General features: G+C 49.0%; 3 protein-coding genes across 10 annotated transcripts in view; 2 read left to right on the top strand and 1 right to left on the bottom strand.

The window, feature by feature from the left end:
- The first annotated feature begins 638 nt into the window (after positions 1 to 638).
- Positions 639 to 2,702, top strand: RPL29 (ribosomal protein L29). The gene is made up of 4 exons (XM_038186119.2): positions 639 to 780; positions 889 to 933; positions 1,215 to 1,279; positions 2,510 to 2,702. The coding sequence occupies exons 1-4, from the start codon at positions 654 to 656 to the stop codon at positions 2,621 to 2,623; spliced, it is 351 nt and encodes a 116-aa protein (XP_038042047.2). The 5' UTR covers positions 639 to 653; the 3' UTR covers positions 2,624 to 2,702.
- A 6,332-nt stretch (positions 2,703 to 9,034) lies between these two features.
- On the bottom strand, positions 9,035 to 14,646 carry TNNC1 (troponin C1, slow skeletal and cardiac type). Its single transcript, XM_005025302.5, has 6 exons — positions 14,488 to 14,646; positions 11,353 to 11,383; positions 11,037 to 11,183; positions 10,023 to 10,137; positions 9,782 to 9,918; positions 9,035 to 9,211 (listed from the first exon to the last, which is right to left on the bottom strand). The coding sequence occupies exons 1-6, from the start codon at positions 14,509 to 14,511 to the stop codon at positions 9,180 to 9,182; spliced, it is 486 nt and encodes a 161-aa protein (XP_005025359.1). The 5' UTR covers positions 14,512 to 14,646; the 3' UTR covers positions 9,035 to 9,179.
- Positions 14,647 to 17,849: 3,203 nt separating this feature from the next.
- Positions 17,850 to 23,918, top strand: part of NISCH (nischarin) — a 28,905-nt gene continuing 22,836 nt past the window's right edge. For 3 of the 8 annotated variants that reach the window (XR_003500193.3, XM_027467282.3, XM_072044191.1), the window contains exons 1-3: positions 17,852 to 18,086; positions 22,670 to 22,753; positions 23,065 to 23,247. Coding sequence is in view for 6 of the 8 variants with exons in the window: in XM_027467282.3 (XP_027323083.1) it covers positions 18,003 to 18,086; positions 22,670 to 22,753; positions 23,065 to 23,247 (351 nt within the window). In the remaining 2 variants the exon portion in view is untranslated. Of the gene's footprint in view, positions 18,087 to 22,669; positions 22,754 to 23,064; positions 23,248 to 23,918 lie in introns of all 8 variants that reach the window. The other 5 variants (XR_003500194.3, XM_027467283.3, XM_027467281.3 and 2 more) reach the window with 3 other exon arrangements.

Below are 23,918 nucleotides of genomic sequence, written 5' to 3'. Positions count from 1 at the left end.
ATGGCACACAGGATAACACTCACTAATTACATCTGTAATCGCTAAAAGCATGGTTGGAGGTTCCAAACCAGCTGATGGCTCGTGGTGAGGCTGCACTTGGAGACACAGCAGCTCGTTAGAGCTTGGGAGAGACTCGAGGGGTCACAGCCCCCCGACAGTGCATGATGGGCATGATCCTGCCCTGGAACATCCATTCTTTTTTAATATTCTGCCCTGGAACTTCCTTTCCTTTTTGGTATTTTGCCCTGGAATTTCCTTTATTTTTTGGTATTCTGCCCTGGCTCAACCTTTCTTTTTTGGTATTCTGCATTTGCTTACAGTCTGTTACAAACAACCCTGGAGGTCCCACGCTCACACCCATGACGGGACGGCAGTGCCACCATTTTATTGTGCTTGAAAGAGGATTTCTGTGACTTTAAAATAAAAACTTCTGCTTCTTCCTGATCAGGAAAGCTCAGAAATGGGTGAAAGAGGTCAAGTGTGTGATTCTGTGGTTTTATGACAGGAGGCAGCAACCAGCCAGAGGGATGCCAGGGCGGCCAGCGGGTGTTTTTTCCCTTCCATCCCGGCCCCCTGAGGCCATTTCTCGTTGGGGCCGTGGGGGGAGGGACACCGAGGGGGCTACAGGGGCGGAACGGGAACAGGGCGGAACCATGTTGCGGGCGGTTCGTGTTGCGCACCGGAGCGTTGCGAGCTTCCGGTGCGGGCGGACGCCATTTCCCAGCAGCCCCCGGGTTTGGTCTTTCCTCTTCCGGCGCGGCGGCGGCGGGCTGCGGTCGGGTGAGTGTCGCGACCGGTCGCGATCCGGCGCCATCCGCGGGCAGGGAGGGGAGGCGGGGAGCCGGGTGGGCCGGGTACGGCTCCATTATCCCTCTCTGTGTCCCGCAGGTGCAGCCATGGCCAAGTCCAAGAACCACACCACGCACAACCAGTGTGAGTCGGGGCGGGGGGGGGGGCGCGGCCCTGCTGAGGGGGGCTGGGGATGGGGGGGGGGGAGGGGGGCGGCTGCCCCCCGGTCCTGGTAAATGGCCACAAATCTCTGGGTTTGGGGCCTGAGTGCTAAGGGGGGAGAGGTGCAGCCCTTGTTTGAATCCAGCTGGGGTGTGAGGGGCCGGGTGGCTGGTGGTGGTGGTGGAGGTCTGAAAGGCAGCTGGGGCAGCTCCATAGTAGTGGTTGAAGTTTTAATTTGGGTTGTTTTCTCGTCTTCTGCGTAGCCCGCAAGTGGCACAGGAATGGCATCAAGAAGCCCAGGACCCATAGATACGAGTCTCTCAAAGGGGTGAGTATATCTGCTGATGTTTTTGGGCTGATCGCACGACAAAACCCAGTGCTATTGTTTCTTATTTTGCCTGTCAGCTTTTTAGCAGATGGGGGCTTAAATTCCAGAGGGTCAGAACCACTGGGGGTCTCTCATCGTGTGCTCACATTACTGGTAGCAGTGAGAGTTCTAACCCATGTGAAATCTGCATTGCACATCTACAAAACTACTCTTGAGTTACAGGCAAATTTTGTCTCTGTCACACATTAATAGTTTCACTGCTCTTCTTTTCTCTTATTCCTGCTGTGTCTCCTCTGTACCCTCCAGTGTTGCTTCACTGGCTGTACTAATACACAGAAGCTTGTTCAGAAAGTGAGAGGAGCTGGCTTTTCTGGATGGTGCACACGGAAATGGCAAAATCCTGCTTTTTCCGAGGTTATACACATGGTACACCACCGTCTTTTTCCATGTTTGAAAGAGACAGAAAACGCAGGATGTCCTGGCTTTGGAGGGGGCTGTGGTTCTGTTTGCCTTGCAGATGTGATGATTGGCTTTTCAGAGGCGATGTAAAAGTTTGTCTGTTGCCTAGCTCAGTGAGGGCTCGGCACCCTGAAAACAGCTGGGCTGTTTCTCTGTGTGTCCTCTCACCAAGAGCGTGCGAGTTGAGATGGCAGAAATCCTGTGTGGACCAGGTGAAATGCTGCTTTCAGCAAAGTAACAGATGTTGCTCAGTGGGATGCTGACGGTTCTGAGAATTGCTCCTAGCCATGAAAGGATGTGTTGTGAGCTGCTGCTAGTGGACAAAAAAATAAGGAGCAGCTCTTCTCCATGCTGGTAGATTTTTCCTTTACTATAAAAAAGAAAGGCCTGAGGAAACTGTTGATCTTTGCCAAAGGATTGCATGTATGTATGCTCACTGGCAAGATCTGTTTGTGATGCTTCTGATTAAGAACGTATCATGACACCGAAATGAAGTTTGTCTTGTTTACATTTTTATTCAATTTATCCTGTTCTTTCTATATAGTTATTGCTGGGGCTTGGGATTCTTTTTTGTTTAGAAATGAAGGAAAATAGTTCAAAGGATGGCTTTACCTGATTTAAAAGAATTCTGTTGTAATGAGAAAACCAAATGTGAAAACTTACTTGAATTAATTACAGCTAGCAGTTGGAAATCACTGAAGCATAATGGAAACATGTTTTTACCTGCGTCTTTTCTGCAGCGTGGCTTATCTTTTTCCTTCGTTTTTATAGGTTGATCCCAAGTTTCTGAGGAACATGAGATTCGCAAAGAAGCACAATAAGAAGGGGCTGAAGAAGATGCAGGCCAACAATGCCAAGCAGGCAGCTCTGCAGAAAAAGGACTGACGTGGTTTAAGACAAAGAACCAGTTTTCCTGTTGTCATGTGTTAAAACATTTTGTAAGAATAAAATTGGACGTAACATATTCTTCACCTCCTGAATTTAAGGAGAACCCTTGAAAATGTCCTGAGCTGTATTTTAAATGCCAGTTGTGTTGTCATGTCCGCGTGTAGCAGCCAATGTGTGGCTTTGTTCTCTGGCAGGTCAGCAGGAGGGGTTGTGTGTCAGTATTCTCAGCCTCCAGATGTATGAGGTGAAACAGCTGCTGCCTCCTCAGTGCTGCAATTGGCCGTACAGGTTATGAACACCTACGAGTTGGCAGCCTGTTTTCAGATTGTGGAATGGTATAGAGTGAAGCTTTAAAGTATAAACAAGAAGCAATGTGTTTGTGTTGCTTGGGCTCTTAGATGATAGCATTCAGTGAAGGTAGAACTGATTTTGATACTGGTGTGCACGTTCAGAGCTCTCATACTGCAATTTTTGCAGTAGTTCTTAGTGCTGTCAGAGCAAGATCAGGCTTCCAAGGGCTATCCAAGCATCTGCTGCTTCACAGTTCAGGTAGGGTAGCTACAGCAACAGCAATCCTGAGAAATGGGAGGGTTCTGAGCGCCAGCTAGAGTGTTATAGAGGTCGTAGTAATTAATAGAAGTGGTTTGTGGTGTTCTCTAAAATGCTTCAAGTGTGATACGGGATACAGGACGATATAAGACAGATTTTCATAGCTGCTGTAACAAAAAGTCCCTATCTGACGAAGCTTGCTGGCTGGTGAGATCATGGAAGTAGTACAGGAGACGTGGTGCCGTGACAGAGTTGCTGCTGTCAGGTAGATAGAGGTGGACTTCGCTTTCCAGGTCACGCCAGTCAGGAAAGCTGGTTCAAAATGAGTGGTTTTGGTACTGAAGTGAGCCGCCCGTTAAAAGGCAAGGGACCTTTCCTAAAATTGCAATTGCAAGACTCGTCCACCTGGTGGTGTGAATTCACTGGGCAGCTCAAGAGCTGGAAGTATGCAAGTAACTTGTGACTTTCCAGTATAGCAGCAAAACACCTGCTGGATGGAAAAAAAAAATGCAGCAAAACATCCAATTAGTGTAGGTGACTTTTTTAAAATAGCTTAGTTAATTACTGGAATTAAATACTATTTGGAAACAAGGTGAGTATTTTTAATTCTGTGTGGCCTGAAGTGATTCCACAAAAGTCTTCCAGATTTCCGAACACTTCTCAATTTTTTTTTTGACTGATAAAAATACCACTCGGCTGTAAACCAAGCAATACAAAGTGATTTACTAATTTAAATCTCAGGAGCTGAGGGTTCTTGCATTCTGAGGAAAGTGCAGCCCGCACCTGTATGATTCCTGCTGCATGCATCTCTTGGGCTCTTCTGGAGGTTTCTCATTTGGAAGAACTTGGTGGCTGTGCAGGAGCAATGTGTGAGTAGGGAGGGTGATGTGCTGGGGAAGTTGGAGAGTGAGTGGTCAGCCCGTTTGTATCACTGTAGAATCTGCTAAATAGCTGGGACAGAAAGGCTGCCTGCTCCCTGCTGCCTTCATTTGAGCAAGATCCCAATGATCTTTCAAGGTCCCTTCCAACCCCTTCAATTCTGTGATCCCAGAGCTGCACTTCCAGTTCTCAGCATCCTGAGGTGAGGTGCCTGCTGGTGTTGGAGGAGGTGAAGTGGCTGGTCCACCCACCTGAAGGAAGGACGGTGTGCTGCTGGTCTGCACTGTGACAGTAAGTAAAAGAAAACAGTTTCTAAAGAGATGGTTTGGTGTTTCGCTGCACCTTCACCCATGCGTGCACAGATACCCAACCCGCTTTCAGTTCTACCTTTTAAATCTCCCACTAAGGCTCGCCTGTCTAAGAAGGCAGATTGCATCTCTGCGTCTTCCCCAGAGGGCTCATGCTGTGAGAATAATGCACCCACAGGATGTGGTTTGAGGGAAGAAAGAGAGGCAGGGGTTGGACTGTGACAAAGATCTTGGCACGTTAATGAGAAGCAGAGGGGGGAAATTGGGCTTCCAGTGGCCCCAAGGAACTGGCCCAGGCCTGCCTCGATGCAGTCTTTTCATCTTGCTGCCCTTCATGCTGCCCTTCAGAGGGACAGCTTCCCAAATATGGGCTTGCTGACTTTCTGACCAAAATAGCGGCTGCGTGACAAAATGCAGCACAGAGGAACGTAACCTTAATCCAGGCATCATTGTGAAGCAAGAGACAAGAATTTGTGAGCTTCCACGGCAGCTCGGTGTCAGGTTTGTTGTCGTCTGCACCCCACCGCGATCTCCCTGCACACGTGGTGGTCCGGCAGGGCGCTGCCTGGACATCACTTTTATCACCCATCACAATTTCAGACCCCATGACAGCTCAGTTTCTGACTTCCCTCCTTCCCTTCCTTGTGGCAGGCATCGTGCCAGCCCAGAAGGGAAAGGTGCAAATGGGTATCTGAGCTGACATGGCTCCATGGTGGGTCTTAGGGGCTTTCACTCGCCTGTGAAATCACCTAAATTCTGTCTTGCTTTGTGTTGGTTGAGGGAGCCCAATGATCCTTTTTGGGAGGATTATATCTGCAGAGCACAGGAGAGGGAACTGGCAGCTGTGGCCCACTTGAAGCTATTCCCATTATGCACAGCTCTGTCATCTTTGACATTTAAAAACTTCAAAACTCATATGACTAAGTGATCGGTATCCCACAGGAAGCCAATGTGTTTGAGAGAGCCTCTCTGCTTAGCTGCTGCCGTACATCAGGTTACATGTTTTGTACTTGCTGCTGATGACTTCTTCCCTTTGCAATGAAGAGGACTCAGTAAATTCTAGTTCAGCTCCTTTTTTCCCTTTAGTGAAAATAAAAAATAGGGTGCAAAGGGCACGTAACCAAATACTGAAGAGCTCATTTTGCAAAGGTGAGCAATTGCACTGAAGGGGAAGGGTACAGAAATGCAGAGGAAAAAACAAAGCAGTGAGAAAGGCTCTGATGGGGCAGGATAATCACCAAGGATGTGGGTGTTTGTGGTGAAAATGAAAAGCAGGGCTGGACACATTGCTCTGCTCCCCTCCACCACCTTTCAGTATTGTGCTCAAGCAAAAAATAAGTGAATAGAACATGAGTTCTGCTTTGCCCAAGTTTCAAAGCTGTTGCAGTCATTCCTTTATGACAGGGTATTTGATTTGGCACAGTGAGATGTTTCTCTGCCATGGCTCAGTTCACTGCTGCTACCATGGTGGCAAATGTGCAGCTCTAGGAGAAGCCTATGTTTTATTAGGGGTATGCCTACAAAATGTTCTGTTCTCATGTAGTCAGTCCATGCAGCAAAGTTTTACTGAGACGCCTTGAGTATGCTGAAAAAGCTGCAAACCAGGGTGGGAATTAAATCTACTACCAGCTAAATTGAGCAGAGCAAATGGCCTGAGAACCGCGTCCGTGTCCAGTGGCACGTACTGCTGTCACCTGGCAGCACAGTGCCCTTTCTTAAGTGGGGGCAGGTGGTTAAGATAACACAGATTTGTGGGCTGTTATGGAGCATTGAGTGGCTTTTTGCCTAATTAAAAAAAAAAAAAAAAGTGTGAATATTTTGATGACTATTTTTATTTCATTTTTTTTCCAAGTAGTGCTTGTGTATGTGTCACATTCCTTAGATGTCTCTGGCACCAGAATTTAACAAAAACATTCAGGGAAAACTAAAATTTATTTGGAGTTACGTAGATGTGTGGACTTCTGGGTGTTCCTCAGTCATCATTAGCACGGCTCCATGCACATCCCCTGTGTGGAGGGTTTACCCGAGCTGGTCCCGTGCTAGTTACAGGTTTGTCAGCCGTCTAAGTCACTCGGCCGTCTGTCAAGCTGTGTTACATTCCTAATGCAGTTGCTCCTGTGTTTTAGCCAGCAGTGAAACCTACCCGCAGCACTCCACCCCATGGCATTTGCTGGCTTACTCTTGGAGAACAGTCAATGTGCTGAGACAAATGGATCTCGCAGCAGTTTTTCTGACTTCATGTGCTGACCTGCTGGTGCACCTGGTCTAAGGACTGAAAAAGCCCAAATATTCCCCAGCATGGCTGCTCTTCTACGGAGAAGTTTCAGCTGCTACAAGACCTTGGCCCTCTTCCTCTCCAGCTACCACCATCCCTGTTTTGCTCTCAGGGAAAAGAGAGGGGTGGTGTCAGTGAGGTTGTTGTGGGTCACTGCTGCCTGTGCCCTTACTCCTGGGGCTCTTGGACAAAGGGTAGAGAGCTGAGACATGGCTGGGTGCCTCCCCCCAGCCTTTGCAGCCCACTTTTCCCTGGGGTCACAACAGTCCAAACCTTCCCCCAGGCCACCAAGGAGGACAAAAGGAGGGGGCTAATCTTGGAAAGTTCCTTATTTCTTCTCTTTTTCACCATGCAGTGAGCCAAAGCCTATTCTTAAGCAGTGGTAAATGTCTTGGAGATGTCCCTGTTGGGTATTAGGATTTGGTCAGGACAGAGGAAGACAATGGGGCTGTTGGTGGTACCTGCTGAGATGAAGCGTGGTATGGGTTGCCTGTAGGCTGGGTGGCTGTGCGGAGATTTGGTGTCCCTGACACCTTTCTGGGCTAGTCAGAAAGAAAAAGAATTCATTTTACAGCAGCGGCATTGCAATAGTTATGAACATGGCTGAGGCCCAGGTGTCTGCACTTCTGTGCAGGTTTCCAGGCCTGTGTAAAATGTTTCAGATGTTTCCTTAGAAGTAGTTCTCAGTGGGACTTGTGAAATGACTTGTGCTGCTTGGGAGATGGAAAATGATAATCATAGCACCATCTAGGTTGGAGGAAAATCTTCAAGATCATCAGGGCAACAGGTGCACTGGAGACAGAAGACAGTAACAACAGCCGTTCCCACCGCAACACTTCAGCCCAACACCTTTCTTTATCTTCATTGGCTTCTGCTGCAGCTGCAGTTCTGCTGAATCAGCAAAATCTTTGGGGTGGGTTCAGGGAGAAGGCAGGGAGCCACTGTCCCTGCTCAGAGACTTTTTAAAGGAGACTCAAATGCAGGTTGGTCTGGGGTGGGAAGGTTGGCATGACTCTTGCCTTTGGGTAGAAGCACTGTATGCACATGGAGAAATGCAGCACAGGCCCCTTGCTGGCTCCAGCTCTGCTCTGGCCCAGAAGCCGGGGCACCAAGGGCTCAGGATGCTCAGGGAGCATCTGGAAGACCCTTCTGGGTCTTCCAGACGTTTGCATTAGGAGTATTCCTAAAATATCCTGGATTTTAAGGAAAATCTGCCAAGCTCATTTCCTTAGTTTCTTTGATGTTACAAACCCTGCTTGGGTAAAACATTTGGCACTTGTCCAGAGGAAAAACAGAGCTATGTCCTTCCAACCAATCACTCTTGCACCCTCGCTTCACCAGTTTTAACCTCAAGCCTCCTTAGTTTGAATTAACAGTATTTCAGTACTGCCTTGAATGAGGACATGCGTCAGGTCAAAAACACAGCTGCTCAGTGTGTTGTTTCCATGGAGAAGATGTGTTTTAAGAGGAAAGGAAGAAGCAAGGATGGTGGTGGCATCTCCCCTGGGGCCAAGGGCTGCACCTCAAGTGCTTGCACCAGAACAGCCTGGTGCTGTGCCCTGCCAATGTTTATTTTGCTTGGGTAAACGTTTGATTTTAGCAACATGAGTGCAATGCGTGAGCCGTGCTGGGGTGTAATTCAATGGGAGGAGGCAGCTATGTGCAGGGAGAGCTGCTAATGCTGCAGGAATGCCACGCTTCCTTGGGAAGAGAGAAGACAGTGCCTGGGGCGCCTGGGACAGCACTGCTCGTCTTCCTGACTCTGCTGCCACCCTGCGTGTGGCTCTCAAGGCTGTATCAGGGTTATGCCCTACGCAGAAGCTCTGGGGCCCAAATAGATGTGATTTCTGAGGGAAAATGGTGGGTTTCAGTTTCGGGGTGAGGTGCTGTTGGGCCATGGTGCTGGTCTCTCACGGTACCACCTGGTTTCCACAGGGCGGTGTGAGACAGGAAGAAGGCAACCAGCCTGGCTTAGGATTGGCTTTTATTAGTGTTTCCAAATAAAATAGAGGTTTTCCTTCTGTGTACACCACAGGGTGGAAATCAGGATGGCGAGAAAGAGGGAGAGGCATCCCTTTTGGACAGCCATGGTGACGCTGGGGAGGAGAGGCGGTGTCTCTCACAAAGGCTTTTGTTGATGGCATAAGTGGTTGTTAATTCATGTTTCATCACTAAAACACTGCCAACATTCCAGTTAAAGCAGCATGCTCCAGTTAAACCAGCAGATACCAGTGCCTGCCCCTGCTGCACTCATCATGTGGGTTTGGTGAGGAGACATGGCATGATGGTGACACAAAATGGCGGCTTCCCGCCAGGCACTTGCAACACTGAGGAGCATTGCCCTCAGCTGTGAGGTGCGGCCCTCACCTAACCACCAAGGAACGACCATCAGAGGCACTCGGTATCAACGCGCTTTATTTTCCTGATGGCCACCCTTCTCAGCACTCTGTCTTCATGCCGGTAGCCAGGGGATTGAACCCAGGAGCTGAGCCACGGAGCTGGAGGGGTTTAGGAGATCCAGGCTGTTGATCCGGCCTCAGATTTATTCAACTCCCTTCATGAACTCCAGGAACTCTGCCAAGGGGGAGACATTGGAGACGCAGGCTGTTAGGTGGGACTAGAGTGCTTTCACAGCTGCTGGAGTACACTCTTGGCAGCCCTCCATAGCCATTTCTCTTTTTCCATCCCACTGATGCGTGAGAGGCCAAGGGATGGCTACTGCTCCCCTGGAAGTGGCGAGAGCTCCTCGTGACTGCTGATGGAAATGTCAGCAGTGCCCAGGGTTGCCCTTGGCCACAGACTCAGCTCAGAAAGGGTCCAGGAGCCTTTTGGGCAGCACCGTATTCAAAAGAAGAGCCCTTCTGGGCTGGTGCTTGTGTTTAGGTGGTGGTAAAGGACGGGCAGGTCTCTGGTGAAAACCAGGTTTTCTTCACATGTCAGTGGGGAGAATTAAGGGAGCCCCTGGTCCTTACAAATATTCTGCAAGTCTGAGAAACCCCCTGGCCCATAGAAAGCCGGACTGGGATTAGTTGTATTGCCCTGCTCTGCCTGCACAACCTCACACCCAACCCTGGAGGCAAAACTGCAACCATGGGAGCTGCACCAGGGCTCACAAGCGAACTTCAGGCAAGAAGGACTCCTTACCATCGTAGTCAATCCTGCCATCGTTGTTTTTGTCCCCATCTTTCATCAGTTCTTCTATGTCGTCTTCAGTGATGGTCTCTCCGGTTGCCTGTAGCATGATCTTCAGCTCCTCGAGGTCGATGTAGCCATCAGCATTCCTGCGTGAGGACAGAAGAGCTCAGGAAGGGACCAACATGCTGGGGAGGGCAAGTTGGGGCCACTTCACTGCTCCCATCACCTATGTTGTGGTCATGGCTCTTACTTATCAAACATCCTGAAGAGATCTGAGAGTTCCTCTTCAGTTTTTCCTTTGCTGTCATCTTTCATACACCGGACCATCATAACGAGGAACTCATCAAAGTCCACAGTGCCACTGCCTGCAGGTGGAATAAACACCATTGGACAGTGAGTGGATGGGCAAAGCCAAGCACGAGGTCGGTCTTCCCATTAGTAACTGAGGAGCAAAACTCAGGAGAGCAGCCCTGCAGCTTGCAGGCTGCTGGAGTGAGTGACTGAGGCCATGGACTGAATTTATCACTTATTTTTGTTACCTTTTCCAGTCTTTTTTTTTTGCCAGGGTAAAATGAACTGAATGTGCTGCAGGAAGCATTGAGCAATGGGAATTCCTGCTATGGAGGTACTTGTCAGTCTCATGTAGATATTAATAACAAAAGCTCCAGCAGGCAGGTATTCATGCAGTATATTTTTGCACAGGTAGTACAGTGCTGTTGTTTTCAACGACACTGAGACATTTCTCTCCTTGCCTGAATTTTAATTGCTTTTTTATTTTCCAATTACTTGGTATGATATTTCTGCCCAACCTCACACAGTGTTTTTTGCATGTGTTTATGCTGATTTAATCAATATTAACTGTTAGTAATGTGTGTGTGTGTATGTATGTACACATTCGAGCAGTGAAAGACTTCCCTGCTGATAGACGTCGAATTGTGCCATTTGTGAAATGCCAGTTGCTACATTCAGCCCCTTTATTAAATAGATTGGAGCAATTTTGATGTAAGCAGTAATCTCCCCAAATTGATTCAAGCAGTCCAGTCATGATAGGGCTAATCATTTTTATCATGTTTATTAGCCTGGGAGTTTCATCAAGGAACCACACTGGGATGCAGGGGGTGCTCTGTGTCCATCAAAAGCCCAGCTCTGCAGGTTGCTCCCCACAGGCTGCGCGGTGCCCAGCACGGATCCTGCCCACAGGCAGCAAGCAACACTGGGCAAGGGGACAGGACTAGGGAGAACTGAGGAAATGACAAGCTCTTACCATCCTCATCCACCTCATCAATCATCTCCTGCAGCTCCTCTGGGGTGGGGTTCTGCCCCAGCATCCTCATCACCTTCCCCAGCTCCTTGGTGCTGATGCAGCCATCCTCTGCCCCCAGCACGAAAATGTCAAAGGCAGCCTTGAACTCTGGGGAGAGAAGAGGAAGGAGCTGTGTGGGTCTCATGCCACGACACAGCCCCGGGGTGGGGGGCTCTCCCTTGGGGGACACAGAAACTGCCTAGAATGTGATCCTGGTGGATCAAAAGCCCTGGGAGCTTGTCTTTAGGCTGCCACATCAGGTTAAAGATGCACCTACCATTTTTTTGTTCTTCTGTCAGCTGCTCAACCTGCAAGTAAAACATGGAGAGCAATTTATTTGTATTCTTTACCACTACTAATAGCTGATCCTAAAAGGGCTGCTCGGACATGGACTGGAGGTTCAACATCCTTTTCCCCATGGACAAGACCACCCCCGCTGTTTTTCAGCCTAGATTCAAGAAACTGTCCAAAGCATTAAGATCTTGTCTACTTCCATCAGAGTCTCTGTTTATAAAGGTCTCTGCCTCCAAACCTCTCAGCCTGTTTTAAGTGTTTTCCTGAAGCCCAGCATTTGTGGGATCTCTTTGGTCTGAGTATACACCAAGCAACACAGGCTCCCGGGGGTGAAGTGGGGACATGTCACAGATAGGTCACAGCACAGGGTATAAGGTTATTTCTGGTCCCTGAGCTGGCATGCTGGGATGTGAAGGTAAACTGAGGCAGGTGGAAGCAGCTGGAAGACCTGGCCCATGGAGCCTCCCCACGTAGCTGAGATGGGCTGGCAGATTGCTTCCAAATCCTGCCCCGACTCGTCCCCTGCCAACCATCAGCGGGAGCTTATTACTTAGCCTGAGTTAACAAAAATAAGCAATTAAGAGAGCAAAGAGGAATCCAACAGCCCGTCTTGAAGTCAATTCTCTCTTCGGCTTTGCTCCTGGCTGCGGAGGGTGCTCAGCTCTATCTGCAGACCCCACCACCATATCCAAGTGTCCCTTTGGGAGCATCCATTCAAACAAAGACGTTTCCTTCCCATGCTGGTTGTCAGCCCCTAATGCCCCCGCACCCATCCCCAGCTCGCATGGCTCTGTGAAGCAGGCATGATGCTTTTTGCCCCAAAGAGAAGCAGTTTGGCAAAAATCAACAGAAAACCCTTCCTACTTGCAGCAAGAGGCAGGGAAAGTGCTTTATTTTAGCAGAAAGCAGTCAGAGAGCCTTATCCAGCTCCTTTTGGAGCCTTTTTGGGGTGACAGAGCCCTAACAGCAGCAGCAGGACGAACCCCAAGGCCACTGCAGGTAACGTTTGGGTAGAACGAGGGCAGCCATGGCTCGGCTGATGGCCACGGCTGCGGCCACTCGGGTAACCTGACCCTCTGACTGTGCTCACTATTTATAAGCCCTGATGAGAGAGGTGCTGGAGATAAAGATGAGCCCTGTGATTGTTCCCAGGCTGTGGTATGCATCCTCGCAGCCTGTTATCCGGACACTTGTCCCTGGCACTGCTCTTAGCTTCGCTCAACAGAGCTGAAAAATGTTCCCGAAATAGCTTTGTGCTTGCACACCCTTATCTAGACATGAGTGGGTGAGACAAAAACCCATTGGGCTCTGTGGCTGCACCAAGAAATCTGGCACAAATGTAATGTTAATGTATGCCATCGCAGGTTTGCTACCACTAACACATGCAGCAAATAACAAATCCTCACTTCCAAAGCAGTTTTTGACTACCACATGCTGGATTTCTATAAAACTGAGGATGTAGAGCTGTGCTGGGTGGAAATTAGACGTACTGTAACCATAGGGCGATGTGTTTATTGCAGAGCTTTCTCCCAAGCTGTTTATTGTGCCCTCTGGACATGGATGCTGTTCACAGCTTTCTCCCTCTTTTTCCACCGCACCCTGTCTGGGGATGGCTTTCTCCTGTCATGGGGCAGGAAGGCAGGGACCAAGCTCACAGAATTTTGCTTTTTCAGGTCTGATCTCCATCCTGCATTTCTGTTTGAACTTAGGCAGGAAAAAAAATAAGTTCTTGCCATTCCCCCACCCTCCCCACCCTGCAGGGAAATGCTTCCCTTCCGTTAAAAATCTTGGGAATTGATCCATGAAAAAGCTGTCGGTCTCAGCTGTGCCTGCCCCATTTTGCCTATTTTTATTTATTCCTTGCCTTTAAACCAGCAGCAAAATCCCTCCTGGAGCCCACCAGTCCTCAGAGCTCATCTCCCTGACCAAGGATTCTGCCTGGGGTACGTCTGGGGTACCCAAGGTAGGAAGAAGGTTTGGGGTTGAAGTCCACAGCTTTCAGCTGTCCTGCTTTTTCACCCATTTGGGGATAGAAAGGCACCCCCGCCTTTCTTCCTAACCACATGCAAGGGGTCCCTAAACAACAAGGCAAGGATCTGCTCCTTGAGTCACAGGGAACATGATTCGTTAAAAAGCTTAATTAGAGAGGGCTGGCTTGTTGCTGATTTTACTGGGCACATTCTTCTTCTTGTGTGCTTTTTGGGGCACTCTGCACGTTCCCGTGCAGCCTTTCCTCATTCCCTTTGCACTGCCCAGGTCACGGAGGGGCAGCTTTACAGGCTCAGGGCTGGCCAGAGGACGGGACAGGTGGCAGCGTCTGGTTGTTTTCTTCAGTTTTGTTTCACCGAGCAATACCTTTTTTCCCTCTAAAATGCTTGGAATTAAAATGGTGCTTGTAGGATGTACCCTTCAAGCTCTTAGTTAAAACCAAACCTGACCATCCGTATATTAAAAAAACAAAAAGCACCCCAAAGCTCTTACGCCGTATTTTAATTCCAGGCACCCAGGAGTGATTCACGCAATCCAGGCTCTATTTTCATCCTTATCCCACCCGCACGTCGCGCTCTGTCTAAGTTACAGGCTGATCCCTCGTTATGGACCAAAGTCGGGGTTTGCCGCGGCAGCTGTTGGGATGCTCGGCATTCCCGGGAGTGTCTCCCCCTGCCTGGATTTCTGCGGGGGTGGCGAGGGAGAGGGCGGCATCGGGAAACACTTGAGCAAAGCGGAGGGTGGGTTTTTTTTTTTTCAAATCTCATAGAGCAGCATTCAGCTAAGGAAGGGGGGAATTGGGTGAAAGCACCCTCGGATTGTAAAGCACCAGAAGCAAGAGGGTGAGGTTGAACCCATGCAAATCACGTTTTCACCCATGCAAATCATCTTCGTTTTGTGGGAAACACTGCACTGCTTTGGTTTAGCTGAAACCAGCAGCCACCCCAGACACCTCCAAGCTTTTGCCAAGACTTTTAGCTGCTCAGAGTTGGGATGTTCATGCTGATGAGAGCAATGTGAAACCTCCCCAGCCATCCTCATGTCCTCAGTTGCTAAAAGACGCCACCCGATAACTCTTTTCCTTATTCCATCCCCCAAAAAACACACAGCCCCGAGGGCAGGCACTCACCGCTGCCTTGTAGATGTCATCCATGGCTGATGGGGAGGGTGGGCGAGGGGCTGGGGGACGTCACTGTCACCGTCACGCTCTGCTGCTGCTGCCCCGCCGGCCCCGCTGATATAGGGGGCCGTGGCCAGCCCCGGGGGTGTGACAGCCCACCGCGGCCGGCCCCGCAGGAATGCCTCTCCTGCGTGCCTTGGGACGGGGACACTGCCGAGCTGCCCCAGCTCCAGCCCTTCCTCGTGACTTCGGGGGAAGGATCCGGCCCTTTCAGCTGCCTCTCGCTGAGCTGTTGTGGGGCTTGGCAGTCCTGGGACGTGTGCCACCATGTCACTGCCACCTATTGCTGCCTATTCCCCCCCGGTGAGCTGTGTTAGGAAGACAACCCGGTGCCTAACTGAAACAAGTAGTGTGGGAAAGGCAATATTTCCCTCCCGAAATATCTCCGGGGGCAGTGGGGGCCTGTCCCCTGTGCTGTCCCCAAGCCCTAGGGACAATGTCCTCGGAGGAGCCTTGCTGCCACGGCCAGGAGAAACGTGTGGTCCTGGTGCTGCACCAAAGAGCAGCATGGGGGCAAACTGGGAGGGCTTCCTGGCTTTTCTGCATTCAGCTGGGACTGCACAAACTGGGAAAGGTGTAGGCTGTCCAGCGGTGCTTGCTTTCTGGGTTAATTCACTTTTGGGAAACTTTGGGAAACTCTGACTCTCGGCACCCAAACGAGGCACTGCCCCATCCCCGTGGTGGATGGCCAAAGCCCACATCCCTGGGCTCCTGGAGGGTCTACAAAGGCCCCTGGGTGCTGACTGGTGTCTTCTCTGTGCAGGTAAAAGGCTTTTAGTCCACAATCACCCAAGCAAAATCTGGCTTGTTGGTGATTCAGGACTCCCTCTTGTGTCCAAAGGCATCACAGATGGCTCCTGCTTCTCCGGGTGAGGAGGCCTGACCTCCAGCCAGCTCATGTCGGCAGTAACAAAACTGCAAAGAGGAATGCAGCTGTTGGGTCGCATCTCTTCCAAAAATAAAACCCACCTGCCTTTAACAGAAGCAATGCCGCATGCAAAAAATAAAATAAAATAAAATAAAATAAAATAAAATAAAATAAAATAAAATAAAATAAAATAAAATAAAATAAAATAAAATAAAATAAAATAAAATAAAATAAAATAATAATATTGATGGCCCTGTTGAATGTCAAGCCGAAGTGGCTCTCACCAGTGCCCGGTGGTGGTGGCTGCAGGAAGCCAGGGCACAGCTGGGTGCAGAGGGCACAGGAGCCTCTGTGTCAGGGGCATGGCGAGGTTTTGCAGTCACAAAACAGCAATTTGCTGCAGAGCCTGCTACGGAGCGTGCCTCTGCGGGCACCCCCTCTACAGCCAGGCTCAGCATTAAAAAGACAAATAGTTGCATTTAAGGAATTAATTTTTAAAGCATGCTGCCCTTTGGAATTGGAGTGGGTTAGTATCTTGCTTGTCTCGAATATAAGAAAATGCAGAAAATGCTGGTTTTCATGGCAGGGCAGCCGCAGTTGGCAGAGTCCCACTGTCCTGGCTGAGAACGGCCCCAGGATGCAGCAGGATGCATCCAAGGCTGATGTTCATCCCCACAATGTCACTTTAGTTTTTCTTTTCCAGGCAGCCGCAACCCCACTGCAAACCACACGTTCGTTAGGGCACATACAAGGAAATCAGAAGCCCAGCTAAATTGTGGCTTTAGTGGAGGCCAGGGGTGTTTGCAGGGCCACCAGCGTCCCCCATCCTGCACCTGGGAAGCTGATATCTCATGGGGAAAATAATCTGGGATTTTGTTGCTAGCTGAACGTGCCTTGCTTTCAGGAACAATCAGAGGATGCTTAATTAAAGTCGCTCTCCAAAATTACTTATTAGCTCACCTCTCAGCAGCACTGTGGGGCGGCACTAAGAAATCCCTCCTGGATTGCTTTTTCTATTTGTGCCTTCTCCTTACACGTATTGTCTGCCAGATGAGACCAAGGAAAAGCACACGGGTGAAAATGAAAGCAGACCTGTTTGCAAGATGGCACCAGGCAACTTTGTCACAGCTCTGCTGCAGTGCCTCCACCCCACGCAGAAGTGTTCCAACCTTCAGCAGCATGTGGTGGCCACAAATCACCAAATCACCACCAAAAGCTGCACTAAACAGCATCGCATAGCACAGCACAGCACCACGATGCATCACATTGCACAATGCTGTGTTGCATTGCACAGAGCTATGCTACACAGCACCACACTGCATTGCACAGCACCATGTTGCATTGCACAGCATGGCACACACAGTGCTGCATTGCACAGTACTGTGCACACTGCATTGCAAAGCTCACGCTGTGTTGCATTGCACAGCACACATGGTGCTCCATTGCACAGCATGGCACACATGGTGCGGCATTGCACAACACAATGCACACTGCATTGCACAGCTCACACTGTTCTGCATTACACAGTACAGCGCAGCATGCACTGTGCTGCATTGCACAACACAGAGCACACAGCTCACACCATGTTGCATTGCACAGCACGGCACACACCGTAGTGCATTGCACAGCACACACTGTGTTGCATAGCACAGCATGGCATGGCACACACGGAGCTGCAATGCACAGCACAGTGCACACAGCACTGCACAGCACACGCAATGTTGCATTACACAGCACAGCACACACTGCATTGCACAGCCCACACCGTGCTGCATTGCACAGCATGGCACAGCACACATGGAGCTGCAATGCACAGCACAGCACAAACTGCATTGCACAGCACACGCAGCGTTGCATTACACAGCACAGCGCACACTGCATTGCACAGCATGGCACAGCTCACACCGTATTGCATTGCACAGCACACATGATGTTGCGTTGCACAGCACACGTGGTGCTGCAATGCACAGCACAGTGCACACTGCAATGCACACCACAGCTCACACCGTGTTGCATTGCACAGCACAGTGCACGCAGCATTGCACAGCTCACACCATGTTGCATTGCACAGCACAGCCCACACTGTATTGCATTGCACAGCACAGTGCACACACCGTGGTGCATTGCACAGTACACGCAGTGTTGCATTGCACAACACAGTGCACACCGCATTGCATTGCACAGCACACATGATGTTGCATTGCACAGCACAGTGCACACTGCATTGCACAGCATGGCACCGCTCACACCGTGCAGCATCGCACAGCACACACACGCTGCTTTACTGCACAGCTCACCCCGAGCCCCCAGCACCCACCCCGCACGCGCACCCCCCAGGCCCCGCCCCTCCCCCTTTAGCCCCGCCCCCCGCTCTCTGGTCCCCCCCCCCCGCCCCCCCCCGCTGCCTCCAATAAGAGCCGTGGGGCGTTTCCCGCCGCCCTGCGGGGGCCGAGCCAAGATGGCGGCGGCGGCGGCGCGGGGCGGGCCGGGGGCTGAGGCGGGTGAGGGCGGCGGGCAGCGGGGGGCGGCGGCGTGAGGGCGGCGGGGCCCGACCCTGACCCGTCCCGTCCCGTCACAGCGGCCTTCCCCCGGCGCCATGGAGGCGGCGGCGGGCGAGGACGGCGAGGAGCTGCCGCGGGAGGCCCGCGTCCTGGGCTCGGAGCTGGTGGAGAGCTACACGGTGCGAGGGGGGGGGACGGGGACGGGGACGCGGCCCCGGGGCTGTGCGCGGCTCCCTCAGGGGGCTGGAGGAGCCCCGGGGCCGGGCTGGAGCCCCTCGGGTCAGAGGAGCGGGTGGGTCGGGGCCGCGCTGCTTCCCCTCGCGCTGAACAAAAAAAGAGGGCGGCAAAAAAAACAAATAAGTTTATTTACTTATTTTTTTAATCAACCGGCTTTGTGGGGCCGGGAGCTCACCGCCAAGCAAACCTCAGCGGGCTCGCAGGCAGCGCATCTCTGATGGTTATGTAATTAGCGGTGTTTGCTGCTGCCGTGCTGGGGATCGGCCTGGCCGAACCCACACAGGGACCTCTGGATCCTTCCTGCTGACAGGGAGAAAAAAGGAAAAGGGAGCAGCGGTCGTAACCAACGCATGTTACAGCTCCGAGTCATGCTTCAGGCTGCTGCCACCCAGGAGGGTCCCAGAGAAAAGCTGAGCAGCAGGAGAGCGGTTCCTCGGTTGGGTAGGACAGAATTCACACCGCTGATGTACACAAGGAGTTTAACCCCAGGCTGACAGCCCTGAACTGTCGTAGTTTGGGCCTGGCAGATGGTGGCCGTGTTTATGGACCTGTACAGAAATCCACCCAGCGCTCAGGGTTTGTTAGAAGCTCGGAACAGGCTCTTGACAATTGTTTCACCTCTGTCTGGCGACTTATCTGCGTGATGTGCTTTCATAGGAGCTGTGCTGCTGCTTAGGACTCAGCTAGGATGTGGTTCATCCCCCAGCGAGTTTGGTTTCAAAGTCCCGTGTTGGCTGAGAGGGGTTAATGTTAGCATTAAGGATTTTCATGAGTAATGTTTAATACCCCTGAATGGGAAATTCAGGTGAATTTGAGGAAATGTCCAAATGTTATCTGTTCCCTCTCTCTCAGAGGTTATTTCACGGGGTGAATTATTAGCTACAGGTACTGTTCAAGCAAATCAGCTCACGGTTGGGGATAGCAGCAGCTAGGCTGATGGCAGTGTATATTTTCAAGGCCTGTTTTCTTTTTTTAGTGACTGGAGTTCTGGAAATACGCTGCTTTAATTCCACTTTTATTGGGGCCTGTAAAAATAGTGTGTTTGGAGGGCAAGATTTGCCAGTAACTGGTCCTGATTTGATTCTCTCGCTGCAGGTTCAAGTGAGGCAAAGCACTGAGCTTGCCTGTGTGTACAGCTGTGGAAACTGTTAGCAGGGCTCCAGACCTGCAGCCAGCCTGTATGAGAAGGCCCAAACCATTAGAAATGCAGGAGTGTATTTTTAAATTAAAATGGAAACGATTTACAAAAGGATTCACGAGGCGAAATGGTTTGCAAACATTGGCATTTGGTGTTTAAAACTCAGTTTTGTGGCGTTAGGGACCTGACAGACCTGTACTGGAGCAGAAGTGCGTGTATTAGCTGGTGTAAAAGTTGGTTAAATGTGGTAAAGATTAGAGAGAACAGTGGCAGCAAGGTGTACCTGTACCCATCAACGTGTAGCAGTTGGGATAGCGGTGGTCTTATTTACACCCTTGTCTTTGAAAGAAGCCCCCGTGTATGCTGGTCTAGCTGGATACAGACCAAAGACTGACTGTCTGCTGGATGGCCTTGAGGTTGCCAGTGCTTCATTTGTTTCCTGCTATGCATTTGTTTGGCCTAAAGTCACTTTCCTGCCTTTCCTGTCTTTTGCAGCTGTTTTTAATATAAATACTAGCTTTGATATTTAAGGAAAAGACTGTGGCTTCCTTGAATGGGTGTGACCTGTCTCCCTGCTCCGAGGAGGCAGGGAGGAGGCGATGTGGTTGTGTCACTGTTCTGTAATTTGGGACCCAGTAGCTGCAGTTACACCTGTGCCCTGGGCTCTGCGTGGCTGTGGGCAGTTCTGTCACATCCTTGTTCTCTTGACAGCACCAAAGCTTGGAGCTGGAAGTTGCAGAAATGCAAGTTCTCCATGTAAAACGAGAAGAGCAGTTCTTTGTCACTTCTACATAAAATATACAAAAGGCAGTCTGGAATCAGAAGTTCAGCAACATCTGGTTTAAAAACTATACGTCCTTTTTTTTTTAGTAAGCATTTCACTTTTTAAAAATGTGGGGAGATGAAAGGCCTGCTGTGTGGGGAGAGCAGACTGAACTGTGAGCACTTTGAAGTAACTAGTAAGAAAATAATGAAAAAATACAGCTCTAGGTATGGTAAACACTTTCCAAAGAGATTAATTTATAGAAAGACATAGAAAATTTATTACACAGAATCATTTAATAGGACCACTGGGAGGTGGGCTCCCAGGCTGCCAGCCTGGGGATGTAAATGCTTTCCTGTCCATCCGGATGGAGACACGGTCTGTTGTAAATGCAGGTGGAGACTTCACATGGCAAACAGCGCTGTCTGGGAGGTGGTGCAGCATTATTCATCTCCCTGTGCATGCCTCCTAGCAGTCGGCTCGATGGGCGGGCAGGAACCTGAACTTCAGCTCTTGGCCTTATCATTGTTTATGTGCCCAGTTGGATGTGTACTTAGATAGCTATCTGGATTTTTTTTAAACCTCAGGTTGTTTGTTTGGTTGGTTTTGCTTTACAATGATTTCTGAGTTGAAGCATGTCTCGAACACACAAGCTTTGTGCATTTGTATCCATCAAGGTGACGGCAGCTGGTGGATTAACGTGAGATCTGTTCCTGTTGTTCTGTGTACTGATGCGGCCTGAGGGGTGAAGACGTGGGGAACGCTGGGGCTCTTTAGAGACTTCATCTGAGGAATTGCACTGGTGCATCTAAAACATCTGCCCTGGATGTTTTCCAGACCAGACTGCACGTTTGGCTCAGTGCTCTGATTCTGGAAGTGGTCAGGGCTTGTCATGTCAGCAGAAGGGAACGAAGCCTTTGTTATGCTCACTGTATGTTGTACACGGGGCAGAGGTGTATTGCTTCCTTGTCTGATGAGCGATCAGCTGGGAGCAGTGCAGTGTACTGGGTTTTCAATGTCTGATCTGAGTTTTTATTCATTAGATATTCAGTCTGAATTGCATTTCGCTATGCTGCTTGATCTGCCATAATCCAGCACAGTCAGTGTTTAAAACGAACTGGTGTTTTCATTATGGCTTCCGTGCACAGCACTCTTAATTCTTAATTTTAACAAAAGCTTTCTTTGAGCCCCCCCCCTTTCATCAGGGTTACGAGGTACTTTAGGATACTCGGGTTATTCCTGTTCTAGTTTGTCATCAGCACGGTGAATAATCCTGGCTGGCAGTTTCGTAACACAACATGATGGGAAATCAGTTGCAGGCCTTAATTGAGGTTGTAATTCTGTGTGGGCATTTGTCTGTGTTCTCAGTACTCACCCAAGCACTGACGTGTCCCTTGCTGTATGCACTAGGCAGACATCTTGTTTCGGTGCTCTGCAGGACTTGGGTTTTGTTCAGCAAGCCTGTGCATCAGATGCTTACAAAATATGAGATACAGTTCCACTTTTAAAATGCAAGAGATATTCTGTGTAACATCTGGTACTCTGCTGGTGTGGCCTATGAGTAAGTGAAAACTGGCTGCCTTTTATGTAACAGACAGAAAATCAGCTTTGCTTTTTGTTTCCTCAAGTGGAATGACCAGCTAGGTGTGCATCATCCTTAGAGCAGCAATCAGTCGGATCTGTGTGGTCTGCGATAGGAATCGGGTTCTGAGCTGTATTAAATGCTGCTGAGTTTTGATTATGATTTTTCTCCCAAGTTGAATTTATTTTCAAGCAGTTGTAGAACTGGTTCTGCTGAGCCCTGTCTTTTTCTACCTTGTGTTTTATTTCCTATATTTCATGTTTCTTTGAGATAGTTTGTTTCTGGTTTGTCCAAAGGTGGATTGTGAACTTCCTACAGGATTGCTAGTGTTCAACTGGGGAAGTCACCTGCAATGGAAATTTTGAGCTGAGTCTCTTTAGTACATGCATAGTTAAATATTTTTAACTAGAGTTAAAATAGTTTTGTCTAAAGAAATATTAGGTTGCCTTAGATAATTGTAATGAATATTTGGGCATGATTGTAACAGAAAGCTGCATTATATGTGCTTTATCCCAAAATGAATTAAATGGTTAACATAGAGCCAGGTGGAGGATTTGCCTAGATTTCTGAAGAGCTAAGCACAAGATTCCTGCTTAACTGTGAAGTGATGGCAGGATGCTTGCCAGGTTCTTCTGCCTGCTGCACCACTTGGTGGATTGAAGAAGGGATGCTGCTATCTCAGGCTTCTCATGGGTAGCTATGGATACTGACTTGGCTAGCAGGAAAGTTGAGAAAAATAGTTTAGAGATCTCATTTGGTTTAACCTTTGGGTTGCAAAAATAACTGTCGTCTTAAAATAAAAAGAATCCACGTGTTGTTGTTTGCAGAGCAGCCTTGTGAATGAGATTAAACATCCGACATCAACAAAGTCACCTTAGATTTTGGATTAGCTTGTAGTTAACTAACAGATTAGATGCAGATTAGCTTCTACATACTGTGTGAATGTAGGATTGCCTTGTAGTGCTACATTAGCCTCTATGTATCAGCTTTTCTTTGAGACAAATGCTTTTGCAGTTCCTTTACTTTACATACTTTGTTTCAGGTATACATCATTCAGGTCAGTGTTGGCAGTCATCAGTGGACAGTCAAACATCGTTACAGTGATTTCCATGACCTGCATGAAAAGGTAAGGATGCTAAAACCGTGGCCTTGGTCTCTTACAAAACAGTTTGTGGAGCTTTGGATGGAATATAAATTTTTTCCTCAGAGCAAGAATATCTGCTAGATGCCATCTGGACTGCACTAATGTGTTTTTTGTTTGTTGTTTTTTTTTGGATGAGCAATATCATATGCCTATGTTACATTCCCCTCTTGAACTGTGGTATATTGGCATGGACAGTCCTAGCCTCAGTCAGAAGCCTGTACCTTAGTTCAGCTGCATCTTTTGTGCAAGTTCAGATGGAATATCAGGTAGTAACTCTGGTCTTTGTCTTTCAGCTTGTCTCAGAAAAGAAAATAGATAAAAATCTGTTACCTCCAAAGAAGATTATTGGAAAAAATTCCAAAAGCCTGGTGGAGAAAAGACAAAAGGAATTAGAGGTCTACCTGCAAACTCTTCTATCCAAGTTCCCTGTTACTGCCCCAAAAGTTCTGTCACACTTCCTACACTTTCATTTATATGTAAGTTATATTTTTAGCATATAAAATGCAGTCCTGGGTGTTCTGAGTTATGACTTGAACAGAGCTCTGTGCAATCTTCACAAAATAACTGAAACTGCTCTTTTTCAGCATTTTGCATAATGTGATAAAGAAGCATTTTGAAGGTGTTTTCTGACACTAACTTTATTGCAGCAGATACAGTCCCTACCCACAGTACTTGCCAGCACAGTAAGATCAGAAAATAAATACTGGCAGAATAGTTGGAAGCTGTGAATAAATCTGCAGCTGAATTGGTTGTTAGGCTGAAGTCAACAGTGCTGGCTCTCAGAAGGAACATTACATAATTGATCCGCTGCCTCCCCCACTTGGTGGTTAATGGTTGGAGCTGTGGTTCACACTGAAACAGTTTCCAGTAGGCCAAATGAAGAAAAATAACTCTTCTCCAGGAGAGCATGCTGATGGAGTGGCCTCTGGAGAAATGGCTCCAGCCAGCAGACAGTGTTACAGTGAGGAATGCTTTAAGAAAGAAGTCAAGGCTTGCTTTCATGTTCATATTGCAAATTGTTTATTCATCTCTTGTGTATAATTAGGCTTTTTTTGTAGCATGGCATCATGTTGTAAGGGGGAGTGTGGATTTCTTATAAAGAGGAAAATGCACTGGAGAGCTCGATGGAAAGAGAGAACAGTAATTG

The sequence above is a fragment of the Anas platyrhynchos genome, chromosome 13, assembly GCF_047663525.1.
Source record: "Anas platyrhynchos isolate ZD024472 breed Pekin duck chromosome 13, IASCAAS_PekinDuck_T2T, whole genome shotgun sequence".
Classification (NCBI taxonomy): Eukaryota; Metazoa; Chordata; class Aves; order Anseriformes; family Anatidae; genus Anas; species Anas platyrhynchos.
This window is presented reverse-complemented; position numbering and strand designations above follow the sequence as displayed.

What these genes read in the sequence shown, in the direction of transcription:
- RPL29 (XM_038186119.2), top strand. Translation starts at nt 654, where the DNA reads ATGTTGCGGGCGGTTCGTGTTGCGCACCGGAGCGTTGCGAGCTTCCGG. An exon ending in CCACACCACGCACAACCAGT is followed by an intron (nt 934 to 1,214) that starts GTGAGTCGGGGC and finishes TCTTCTGCGTAG; the next exon opens with CCCGCAAGTGGCACAGGAAT. An exon ending in GATACGAGTCTCTCAAAGGG is followed by an intron (nt 1,280 to 2,509) that starts GTGAGTATATCT and finishes TCGTTTTTATAG; the next exon opens with GTTGATCCCAAGTTTCTGAG.
- TNNC1 (XM_005025302.5), bottom strand. Translation starts at nt 14,511, where the DNA reads ATGGATGACATCTACAAGGCAGCG. An exon ending in TGATGAGGTGGATGAGGATG is followed by an intron (nt 10,138 to 11,036) that starts GTAAGAGCTTGT and finishes TTCCACCTGCAG; the next exon opens with GCAGTGGCACTGTGGACTTT. An exon ending in CTCTTCAGGATGTTTGATAA is followed by an intron (nt 9,919 to 10,022) that starts GTAAGAGCCATG and finishes GTCCTCACGCAG; the next exon opens with GAATGCTGATGGCTACATCG.